The sequence below is a fragment of the Carassius gibelio genome, chromosome B21 (genome assembly GCF_023724105.1).
Source record: "Carassius gibelio isolate Cgi1373 ecotype wild population from Czech Republic chromosome B21, carGib1.2-hapl.c, whole genome shotgun sequence".
NCBI lineage: Eukaryota > Metazoa > Chordata > Actinopteri > Cypriniformes > Cyprinidae > Carassius > Carassius gibelio.
The window spans coordinates 27,252,392-27,265,394 of NC_068416.1; the positions used below are offsets into that span (position 1 = coordinate 27,252,392).

General features: G+C 37.2%; 1 protein-coding gene across 1 annotated transcript; it reads right to left on the reverse strand.

The window, feature by feature from the left end:
* Nucleotides 1-4,184: 4,184 nt before the first annotated feature.
* LOC127985423 (vitelline membrane outer layer protein 1-like) lies at nt 4,185-6,258 on the reverse strand. Its single transcript, XM_052587428.1, has 5 exons — nt 5,939-6,258; nt 5,604-5,719; nt 5,328-5,441; nt 4,652-4,830; nt 4,185-4,568 (listed from the first exon to the last, which is right to left on the reverse strand). Exons 1-4 carry the CDS (start codon nt 6,167-6,169, stop codon nt 4,653-4,655), a joined length of 639 nt encoding a protein of 212 aa, XP_052443388.1. The 5' UTR covers nt 6,170-6,258; the 3' UTR covers nt 4,185-4,568; nt 4,652.
* Nucleotides 6,259-13,003: the final 6,745 nt, after the last annotated feature.

Sequence of the window (13,003 nt, forward strand, 5' to 3'; positions counted from 1 at the left end):
ACCAACCTTCAAATAAACGTCAGGCGTTTGCTTAAACAAGAATGATTGCAAGGAAGCAAGCGTTAAAGGAAATTATTCAGAATGATGATTCTGTAATAACTGAATCTCTCTCACGTGGTTCCAAACTCATATGGTCAAGGTCAGTTTATTTATATAGCACATTTAAAACAAGTGTATGAAAAAGTGCTGTACATATACAAATAAAGTAAGTATAGCAATTTAAGAGAATAAAAAGGAATGGCTCAAAACACAGTAAATACAAAAACACATTAACAAACACAAACATACATTTCATCCAAATGCCAAGGAGTACAGATAAGTCTTCAGGCGGGATTTAAAAACAGGAAGGGAAGCCGCAGATCTAATGTCTAGAGATAAGCTGTTACAAAGTCTAGGACCGGCCACAGAAAAAGCCTGATCCCCCTTAAATTTCTGGTAACCAATGAAGAGATGCTAGGACATCTCTTAGTACCAGTCAGCAACCTCGCGGCTGCGTTTTGAGTTTTTACTTTTGAGGCGCACAAGATGAATTTAAATAAACCCCTAGACTGGAAAAAAAGCTCTGACAAGTTTATTTGCTTGTCGAATTGTAACTCTGAATCAAAAATAACTCCTAGGTTCTTTACATGAGTATGGATATTCACTTGTAAGAGGACAGGCCTTTAACCAAATGGGGGGAGCCAAAGATAATAACTTCAGACTTGTTGTCATTCAATCGAAGAAAATGATCGCCCGTCCAGCTTTACAGTCGTTTACACAAGCAAGCAAGTCGAATAAAGACTTTGACCCAGGTTTAGTTGACGTACAACTGGGTATCATCTGCAAAATGTGATATGGGACATTGATTAGACAGCATGATTATTGCACAGGTCTGCATTAGGCTGAACACAATAAAAGGACGCTCTAAAATGTGCATTTATCACACAGCACAATGCCACAGATGTCGCAAGTTTTGAGGGAGCGTGTAATTGGCATGATGACTGCAGGGATGTCCACCAGAGCTGTTGTGCTTGAATTGAATGTGCATTTCTCTACCATAAGCCGTCCACAGAGCTGTTTCAGTGAGTTTGGCAGTACATCCAATCAGCCTTACAACCGCAGACCGCGTGTAACCACAGCCCAGGACCTCCACATCCAGCATCTTCACCTCCAAGATCATCTGAGATCGGCCACACGGACAGCTGCTGCAACAATCAGTTTGGATAACCAAAGAATTTCTGCACAAACTCTCAGAAACCATCTCAGTGAAGCACATCTGCATGCTTGTCATCCTCATCTGGGTCTCGACCTGACTGCAGTTGTTCTCTTCACAGATGTTTTCACTGTACAGGTTAGATTACAGACAGTGTGTATGGGGTCGTGTGGGTGAGCAGTTTTCTGATGTCAGTGTTGTGGATCGAGTGGCCCATGGTGGCGGTGGGGTTATGGTATGGACAGGTGTATGTACGGACAACAAACACATTTGCATTTTTATTGATGGCATTTTGAATGCACAGAGATACCGTGACGAGATCCTGAGGCCCATTGTTGTGCCATTCATCCACAACCATCACCTCATGTTGCAACATGATAATGCATGACCCCATGCTGCAAGGATCTGTACACAATTCCTGGAAGCTGAAAACATCCCAGCTCTTGCATGGCCAGCATACTCACTGGACATGTCACCCATTGAGCATGTTTGGGATGCTCTGGATTGGCGTATACGACAGTGTTCCAGACCCTGCCAATATCCAGAAACTTCACACAGCCATTGAAGAGGAGTGGACCAACATCCCACAGACCACAATCACCAACCTGATCAACACTGTGTGCAGGAGATGTGTTTCACTACGTGAGGCAAATGGTGCTCACACATGATACTGACTGGTTTTCGGACCCCCTCTCCCCCTACCCCAGACCCCCCCCCCCCCCAATACAGTAAAACTGCACATTTTAGAGTGGCCTTTAATTATTAATTTCTTATCACGATTATAGTGACCAAAATTATCACGGTTATCAATATTATCACGGTATTGTTATAATGTGCTGGAGATGTTAAAAAAGTACTTACACATTAATCACTTAACCAAGTTTTATATTAAAAAATTAACAAGAAACAAATAAAATGACTTTTTGTTTGCATAATAACTAAAACAATAACATTTTAAATGACAACTTGTCTGACAACAATTGAATAGCATTCAAGGTTTCAAGATTGAGATATCTAATGTAAAAATAAATGTTCAAATAAAGCTTTGAAAAAGTTTAATAAAAGGTAAACATCACATTTCAGGCTTTAAATAAAGAAAAGGTATATGTAAAAATTATAATTGCTTAATAAACCTCAGAGATTACAACAGCATCGCTATTAAGGCTGCTCCCGGATGTGCAATGGCGAATTATCTGCTGAATTTTAACCACTGAATTTGTGGTAGTGAATTTTTGAAATGAAAATCTGGAAGGAAAATCAATAAATTAGAATGTTGTGCAAAAGTAAATTATTTTCAGTAATTCAACTCAAATTGTGAAACGTGTATTAGATAAATTCAATTCACACAGACTGAAGTAGTTTAAGTCTTTGGTTCTTTTAATTGTGATGAATTTGGCTCACAAAAACCCACTAACTTACTATCTCAACAAATTAGAATACTTCTTAAGAACAATAAAAAAAAAAACATTTAGTGAATTGTTGGTCTTCTGTAAAAGTATGTTCATTTACTGTACATGTACTCTGTACTTGGTACGGGCTTCTTTTGCTTTAATTACTGCCTCAATTCAGCATGGCGTGGAGGTGATCAGTTTGTGGCTCTGCTGAGGTGGTCTGGAAGCCCACGTTTCTTTGACAGTGGCCTTCAGCTCATCTGCATTGTTTGGTCTCTTGTTCCTCATCTTCCTTTTGACAATAGCCCATAGATTCTCTCTGGGGTTCAGGTCTGGTGAGTTTGCTGACCAGTCAAGCACACCAACACCATGGTCATTTAACCAACTTTTGGTGCTTTTTGGCAGTGTGAGCAGGTGCCAAATCCTGCTGGAAAATGAAATCAGCATCTTCAAAAAGCTGGTCAGCAGAAGGAAGCATGAAGTGCTCCAAGATTTCTTGGTAATCGGGTGCAGTGACTTTGGTTTTCAATTAACACAATGCACCAACACCATCAGATGACACTGCACCCCAAATCATCACAGACTGTGGAAACTTAACACTGGTCTTCAAGCAACTTGGGCTATGAACTTCTCCACCCTTCCTCCAGACTCTAGGACCTTGGTTTCCAAATAAAATACCAAACTTGCTCTCATCTGAAAAGAGGACTTTGGACCACTGGGCAACAGTCCAGTTCTTCTTCTCCTTAGCCCAGGTAAGACGCCTCTGATGTTGTCTATGGTTCAGTAAATCTCTTGACACGTCTGTGTGTGGTGCTCTTTATGCCTTGACCCCATCCTCAGTTCATTCCTTGTGAAGTTCACCTAAAATTCTTGAATTTATTTTGCTTGACAATCCTCATAAGGCTTCAGTTCTCTCGGTTTGTTGTGCATCTTTTTCTTCCAGTCAACTTCCTGTTAACATGCTTCGATACAGCACTCTGTGAACAGCCAGCTTCTTTGATAATGAATGTTTGTGGCTTACCCTTGTGAAGGGTGTCAATGATTGTCTTCTGGACAACTGTCAGATCAGTGAATTGCTGGGCTTTTTGTTAAATGTTAGCCAAAATCATCACAATTAAAGGAACCAAAAGCTTTTACTACTTCAGTCTGTGTGCATTAGACTTAATACACAAGTTTCACAATTTGAAATTTCTGAATTTTTAATTATGAAAATGTGTGTGAAATATTTGAATTCAAACCTAAAAATTCAAGCCTTTGAAATACAAGGCATTAAAATTCAAGCACTGTTAATTGCAATGCATCTCTTTTTGAGATATGAGGAATTCAGCCTGCTTTGTTTTAGAAACTATTATCATTATTATACTCCCATATTAATCGTGATTAATTGCATTCAAAAAGAAAGTTTTTGTTTACAAGATTTTGACATGATACAGATATAAGTATATACCTGAGAAAAATTTTGTTTATATGTAAAATATTTATAAATGATATACATTTTACGAATGTACAAATATGCATGTAAATTCATATGCATTTCTAAATATACATGGATGCGTGTGTATTTATATATTCATAGTAAATATGCAAATTTTTCACACATATATTATGTAAACACAAACTTTTATTTTGGATGTGATTACTGATGATTAATAATTTGAAATGCACTACAACGAGAAAATGTGTGAGTTGAGCAAAGGAACAAATTAATAAAAACAAACAAACACTAATGTCATTTCAAGCTTAGTTAAAATTTTATTAGAAGTTAGGATATAATTATGCCCCCCCTCCCCCCTCCCAATAAGACACAATAAGTGAGATGATGTACAGTCGGTCTCTGCTCTGTGTTTAGGTCCTGATCACATCTCAGGCTTCATTTTGTGATAAAGACTGGCTGTTGTATGTCTTGGTTCATTTGAGCTCATAACAGTGTGCTGATCAATTATGATCCATCTGATCTTCTTGCTGATCTTCTTGTCCTCTAACACCTGAAAGAAAAGCCAAACTCAGATAAACTAGATCTTCCAAACGGTGTTGTTCTGTGATCAGAGAGTTTGATTGTTCACATCACCTTAATCACAGCAGAACATGATCACGTCATTGAGAGCGGTGTCATCTCCTCGTCCTTGAGGCAGTTCAATCCGTGTCTTGAGACCACAAATCCCTTTTCCTCCACATGTTGGACTCCAGGAGCCCCAGTCGCCCCAGTTTGTGCCGTCGCCCTGTAAAGTCCCTTGAGTGCATTGGAACCTGGAAGAAATTTGGGTGTAACAACATTATAATAATATGATGTTTTAATCAATACTAACAAAACAAAGCAAAACAATCTCTCGGAACTTGTCATTTGACTCGCAATGTGTTTTATTTCAGTGACACTGTCGTGTATATATCTGTAGATGTTCTGGAAACTAAGGTTCATTTAAAGTGGAAACTAGGCATGTGAAGATATCAAATTTTTATTTTGCAATAATTGTTAAACTTTGATGTGCATTGTCATCACCTTATAATGTCAACATAACAATGATGTGATCAAAAAACAAGCGGGAAATAGGCATTGCATGAACATTCTTAAATCATAACATGTATGTTTATATAGTACATTAGCAAAAATATTACTTCCAAATTAATCTTTTAGTCGCAGTCTGGAGCCTAGCGATCAGTTCCAGTGATTTTAAGCATTTTGTAAAACACCAGTCAATTAGAGCACAGAATCAGGTTAAAGTATTTTTAGCACATCACAAACTCACATGACGTTGTTTGCGGCCGTATCGTCACCATCTCCTTGAGAGCGTTCGACTCTCAGCTGAAACGCAGTCAAGAATCCAGAAGGACACCATTTGATATCTGTCCATTGACCCCAGCTGAAGAAAAATAAAAAACAGTTTTATTAATCAAACCAATCATTGTTGTTAATAAAAAATAATTTGTCTGGCTTATGGAAAAACTACCATAGACTCTTAATGTAACAATTGTTAATAAATGTAAACCTGCTTCTTTATTAGTCTTTGGGCTGAGCTCATTACCTGCCTACATCTGACTGAATTTTGGAGGGGCTGTGATACAAGCTTGGCGTATGAATGCAGTGAAGACGGATCCCGTTGAGTGCAGTGTCATCCTCTCGACCAACAGGAGCTTCCACCTTAAAAACAAAACACAACAACATTAGTAAGACATATTAGAAGAGAAAAGGAGTAATCTGAACTCCAACCTCCAGTGTTCCTAACATCACACACTTTGGATGCCTACTAAAGATGTGATCAGATGAATGGTGTATCGTCAGGAATAGAGCTGAGAATCCCTGACTAACACAATCCATTCACCTCTGTTTCTTTAGTATTTATATCAATTCTTAGCTTACCCTTAGACTGAATCCTGCGGCGTACGTTCCAGCTGGACACATGTCCCTCTGACCCCACGACCCCCAGCCTCCTCCATTCGGCACGGTCAGCTCTGATTTATAATGTCTGTCGATGCTTCGCTCGAAACGTATTCCTGCGCTCTCAACGCTCACCTGCAGCCCAGTAATGACTAGCAGTGAAAGCATCAAGAAAATGAAGCGATGCATTGCTTCAGTACTGGCCTGAAACATTGAAGTACTGATGAAATTAATTCTGTTTGGTTTGTAAATTAAAGCTGAACCAGAGCAAGTAAAACTGTCTGTGGTCTGTCAGCAGAATCTTCAGAATGGATTTATACACCTGTAAGCTCCGCCCACTGGAAAACCCAAAGACGACAGCCAATGGTGCGGCAGGAGGATTCCTGCATGACACTGTCTTTACTTTTACACAACAATATTACATATATTTACTTAAATACACTACCTCTTTAATTCATCTGACTCTGAAACTCTGAAAATGGTTTTAAGAGATGTGTAACAATTATTTCATTTTGAGTCTTACATCAATTTGATGTACCTCTTATCCACAAACTCGTCAGTCTTGGTCATTACACAGAGGTGATTGATGACCCGTGCCTTTCTTTGCTCATTCCAGAATATTTTGATAAGTCCCCATAGATCTGTACACACTTAAAACAAGATTAGATCATGAGCATTACTATAGAAACAAGTTGACCAACTCAACTTAACCAATGTGTTAAAACATCTAAAACATTGTAATCCGTTCTAACCTGAGCACAGATTTGCTGTTATCGATTTACTATAATACACTAGAGTTAACAACACACTTTGTTTATTCCTCTCGAGAATGAAGGAGAACAAATATAACTTACACGGGCAATACAAAATATATATTGAATATACAGTAAGTAAAAATATAAGTATCAATAGCATGAAAAAGAAAGTGATGAAAGAGAAAAAAGAGCCGTGGAGTTACCAAATGCTGTTGTTTGCTTATTGCGGGGGTTTTAGCATATCGATCTTAGATTTCTGTGAGAAGATTTACACACAGGAGGTCATTAGTGTGAAAGACCTGGGAGAAGTCTGTCTTCAGTGTTTTCTAATCTTGGTGGCTGTCTCTTCTATTTTTATGAAAATAAGACCCTTTAATCAGAAACACACAGAGACCTTTCAAACAACATCAAAATGAATAGTTGCATTGTAATAAACTCTGATTAAGGAAAGAAGTGTTGATGGTCTTCAGACAAACTCTTTTCAGGGAAGTGTTTGATCATTAGTGAGGTGAGACAGAGATGTAGATCTTTGTGAAAGATGTTTTCTGTTTTGAAAGAATGAAGACTGTACAATTATAGCATAGCCTGTTTATTGTATTGTTAATACTTACTATAGGTTAGGAGTTTATTATGTGTGCAACAAACCATTTAACTGTTATAGTTTTCATTAATAATAATTGCTATATAATAACTTTGTCTTATGCTCTTTTGAACGTTTTTTATTCTGAACCCTACTTGGGCTACAGATCTGTGTAGTAGTGTTGAATGCTACTGTTTTGGCAGTGTGGATAACATCATACTAATATAGCTAATCATTATTTTGCGTTTCCGTTACCAAATGTGGTTTCTTGTCAGCAATAACATGTCCGTGGGCTCTATTATTAACTTTCTTACATGTCAAATTAAGTGGAAAAGCCTGTTGGATCTGTGTGCGTCCGTGCCATCACTCACTGTACTCTATCAAGACTCATTCACTCCGAAATCATCTCGATTATTTCCACTGCATGGACGCTAAACTTTCTTGCAAATTGTCTAAACTAAATTATACATGCAGACATTCATATGGTTACGCTGACTATATCACTACATGTGTTTCTTTCTTTCACTCAAGTGGCCTCTTTCCTCTTGATCGTTCTCCTAATTTGCGGGCATCAGGGAGCCACTATGAATATTTGGGAGCGTGTCTGGGTCTTTGTAATGTCCTGTGTTTAGATGGAGATGAGGGGAGACGGGGGGGGGGGGAGTGATTAAAGGAAGTGGATGAGGAGAATCACACAGACGTGTGAAACTTTGTTCTCAATTTCCATTTCAATTTAGGTGAGCTTTATTGTCATGACAAAAACTGTACTTTTGTATCGCCAAAGCAGTTGCAGCTGGGCCGCTTACAAACAGTGCACATATGTATTAACAGAAAGAAAAGTATGATAGTAATAATACAATTATATAAAAAATATTAAGCATGTAGTGCCAAATAAATTAGTGTATGTAAGTGTTCTGCATTCATTAGGAAGTGCAGTTCTGTTTCCATCTGATTCAGATCACAGTGTGAACACAGTCTCAGTTTTTCTGTGTCTGGCCGTCTCTATCATCAGCTTGTTTCCGCTGAGTCTGTATCTGGTCAGTGTGCTTCTCACTTTCTGATCTGACCCTGTGTACAGATACTCTGCCGTACTGTACTCTGTCTTTGGGGTCGAATAGCATCGCATGTTACTCTGTTGTAGTGTTTGGGTTTGTGCAGTAATCTGTCTGATTCTGATGTGATTCAGAGCATCAGTAGATGTTAGTGATGCATCAGGACTGAATCTGGATCAGCTTGCTTTCTTTGCTCATCTCGTGGTGTTGCAGGGCTTTATAATGATATGATTGGAGGTCACTGAGTTTCAGATGTTTTTTTTTGTATCTTTATGATTAGAGGATATTTGCCTAATTCTGCCCTGCATGCGTTATTTGTTGTGTGCATGTAGGGTCTCAATTGGATGTTTTTCCCATTTGGTGAGATCTTGATTTGGATTGGTCAGTGGACCCCACACCTCACTGCCATAGAGGGCAATGGGGATCAATTACTGATTCTAATATTTTCAGCCAAATTCTAAAAGGGATTTCTATAGGACGATGTTGTTTTATGGCGTAGAAGGCCCTGCGTGCTTTATCTCTCAGTTCATTCACAACATCCTGGATGTGATTTTCAAACCCAGGTAGTTGTAGTGTGATGTGTGTGTTATCGGGTTAGTGCCTGATGTAAATGTGAGTTGTGTTCCCTGGGATCTGGATCTTTTCTGGAATACAGCAGGCATCTGATCTGTGAGGTGTGAGGGTGATCGCTCCAGACTGCTCGCCCGGTCACTGATGGAAATGTTAAATAATGTTGGGTTTAAGCAGCAGCTTTGGTCTCTCTCAGTTGGGGGGGGGGGTTGTCTTGAGCGAAGATCTTGTGAGATAGAGTTCAGGTGTCGGTTCTCATAAAGGCCCTGATATACTACAAACAAAGTTCGTTTTCGTTCTTCGTCTGGGGGCAAAAAGAAGTTTGAAAGGGCTGAGCGACGGAGACGGGTGTAGATTATTGTGAAGAATGATGAATAATGGAAATGTGTCTACAACGACGCACTGATGGTGTCTCTAGGAGAGAGCAATGGTCCGAATAATGAGATGGTCAGACAGAAGAATAATGATTAGCAGCAGTACAGAGTCAAGCATCATGTTTGCAATACAAAACAAGCTTTACATTTCCATCATAATCAGTCCTTCAAGTGTGAATGGATCATAGTCTGAAAACTTTAGTATGACGTGGAAAAATATATTGGAGTTATCTCAATAACACAAAACTGTTTATTTTATTTTATTAGTGTTCATTTATTTTATTAAACTGGATAAATTATAACACATTTTATATATAACATGGTGTCATGACTTAATGAAAACAAAGCTTTATTATTATTTGCCATTTAATTTATTGAAACGTATATTTGATACTTGCTAATTTATATTTTTAATCTGTACTTCTACATTCTTTTCATGGCTTTAGAAAACTTGCATCTGATGTTTCTCTGCGTCATTTATTGCATAACTCCAAGCTTCATTGCAATTTCTTTCTATGAATTAGAGTCTTTCTCTGAATGTGTCTCTGCGAGCGATCGTACAGGAGTGGATATATTTGCTCCAGCTCAGATATTCCACACAGTGTATTTATGATGCTAGTGATGAGGAGATGTTTAAACACAAAAGATAAACACTAAATCTACATCAGTATTGTGATATCTGGCTCTAGACAATCCTCTGCTGCTGCTGCTTCATAGGCTTTATGATTGCATAAAATCTGAGATAAAAAAATGTAAGTACCATTAAAAAAAAAACAACAAAACTGACATTTCATAGAAATGAAATTGCAGTTGTTATGCTTTCAAATTTCATGCCATTTGTATTTATGTCATTTCACAAAATCATAATTTTACTACACTACTTGTGCAGTCACAATTATATGATAGGCAATTTACTCAGTCCAATTATTATTATTATTATTTTTTAATAATACATACTAATACATAAATAGGTTAAGCAAAACAAATGTTTCTATCTGAAGACTTTTTAACTGCAGGCAGATGTACATTATTGCACAAATTGTTCTGGAAAATACATTAAATGATCAGCTTTAGAACAGTGCACTGTTGCAGACTTCTGTAATGACATTATTTCAATATAGTCAGTCGTGAACTAAAGTGGGCCGGTTTAAGACATGAATCTCCAGAGCTGAGCTTTAGCCTTGTGTGTGTGTGTGTGTGTGTGTGTGTGTGTGACATACTTGGTAATAAAGCTTTTTCTTTTTTTTCTTTCTTAACTGTTAATGTCCCTAAATACCAATAAAAGTTTAGTTACTTGCTTGATTTTGTATTTGTAATTAGTTAAAGCTTTAAGGAAATGATTCACTAAAAATGATCATTCTGCTATAATTTAATCTCCCATGTGGTTCCAAACCCATATGAGTTTTAGTTTTTTTTGAGCCACACAAGATGAATTTAAATGTCATAAAATTATTTTCATACAACTTCTAAATAATTTGCATTAAGTAAAGTAAGCATACACAGAACATCAGCCTCAGTTAGCTACAAATCAATGTTCTGATATGTTATTGTTCCAGTCAGTGATCAAGACAATGTTGCAAAACTAAACGATTAAATGGATTTGGATATCAGTCAGAGACCTGCATGTAAACACACTTCAGACAAACAAACACTTCAGCCATTTTTGACTGGTTAGATCCAATCCTGCTCATTGCTGGTAAAAACATGTGCCCTCTGAAATGAAGTTTAAAAATATAATCTGCAAAACCGAATAAAAATCAAGAATAAGAATGTAACTCACTAAGACCAACATATCCAACAATTATAAATAGGTGAGTGAAAAGAGATACATTTTCAATGATGATTTAAAGAAGATGATAACTCTATAGATTGAGGCAACAAATTCCACAGCTCAGGAACTAACACAGAAAAGACTCTACACCTTAAGATTTGAAACGAGACAATGGTATGGTTTATATATTATTAGAGGATAATCTAAGAGATCTAAGAGGCTGGAGCCAGACCTTGCAAGGCTTTAAATGCTTTAAATGCTGCAGCATTTTGAAACAGCTGCAAACGTGAAAGGGAAAACTGGTTGACACCAGCATATAAAACATTACAATAATCAAGCCTTGTTGAAATGAAGGCATTAATAATTGTCTCTAGATCCCTAAAAGATAGAGATTTGTTGTCATTTAAGACTTGTTGTCGTTTTACCAAAGAAAATGATCGCCCGTCCAGCTTTACAGTCGTTTACACAAGCAAGCAAGTCGAATAAAGACTTTGACTCAGGTTTAATTGACGTACAGCTGGGTATCATCTGCAAAATGTGATATGGGACATTGATTAGACAGCATGATTATTGCACAGGTCTGCATTAGGCTGAACACAATAAAAGGACACTCTAAAATGTGCATTTATCACACAGCACAATGCCACAGATGTCGCAAGTTTTGAGGGAGCGTGTAATTGACATGATGACTGCAGGGATGTCCACCAGAGCTGTTGTGCTTGAATTGAATGTTCATTTCTCTACCATAAGCCGTCCACAGAGCTGTTTCAGTGAGTTTGGCAGTACATCCAATCAGGCTTACAACTGCAGACCGCGTGTAACCACACCTCCCCAGGACCTCCACATCAGTGTTAATTTTGACACGAAATTTTAATTTAGTTTTAGTCTTAGTCTTTTGACTATAATTATTTTTAGTTTTAGTCAAGTTTTAGTCATCTGATTTGTTTTAATTTTAGTCTTATTTTAGTCGACTAAAATTGCTTGGTATTTTAGTCGACTAAAATTGCTTGGTATTTTAGTCGACTAAAATTGCTTGGTATTTTAGTCGACTAAAATAAGACTAAAATCAATAACAGATTTACTAGACAATTTTTTACAGCTGGTATAGGAAACAAACTTAACCAAAATATATAAAACACAAATTCAACTTTATTTCAACACAACTGTGTCTTTATTTAGATTCAAAAGCTATTATGCAGCAACAAACACTGTCATGATAATGTAAACAATAACTAGCTGCCAATTGACCATCAATAAAAGAAAAATAATGTTAGGTCCAGGACCTTAAAGCTTACAGCTGAGCTGAACAATAAGTGCATACATTTAAAGTAAATATTTAATAAGTTGGCAGCTAGGTGGATAAAAAAAAGTAACAAGATTTTATAAGGTATTCATTTGTCTAGCAATATTGTATGTTTTAAATACTACAATAGATTCTGAATAAATCTGCTAGATTTGTATGTATAATGATAGGATGTGAACATTCATGTTTCACATGACTAATATAGAAATATTTGTGATATTGTCAACAAGTAGAACATTATAAAATATACTAAACATTAGTATTAATCAAATGTATTTATCATGATATTACGTATTAGTATTGTGCTCTCATCTAACTTGAAGAAGGGGCTATTTTACAGTACTTTTCAGTTCGTAATATTTAATGCTACAACATCTACGCACTGCAGTCTTCCAATTTTGCTTAGCTCAATAAACAAAAGAACATCGTTGTGAAATTACATTTGAGAAAATGTCCGGGTGGCTCGTCTGTAAATGTCTTTTCAAATTGGTGGTGTTCTTGCCACGAATGAGCGCTCCGCGTGCTTTACACTTTGTTTTGTTTTGTTCGTTGTCAAACGTGAAGTGAGCTGTGGACATTTTGTCGCTCTTTTAGACATCACCTCTTCGAATGCCGTCTTCCCGGGAGCTCATTTAAAAACTG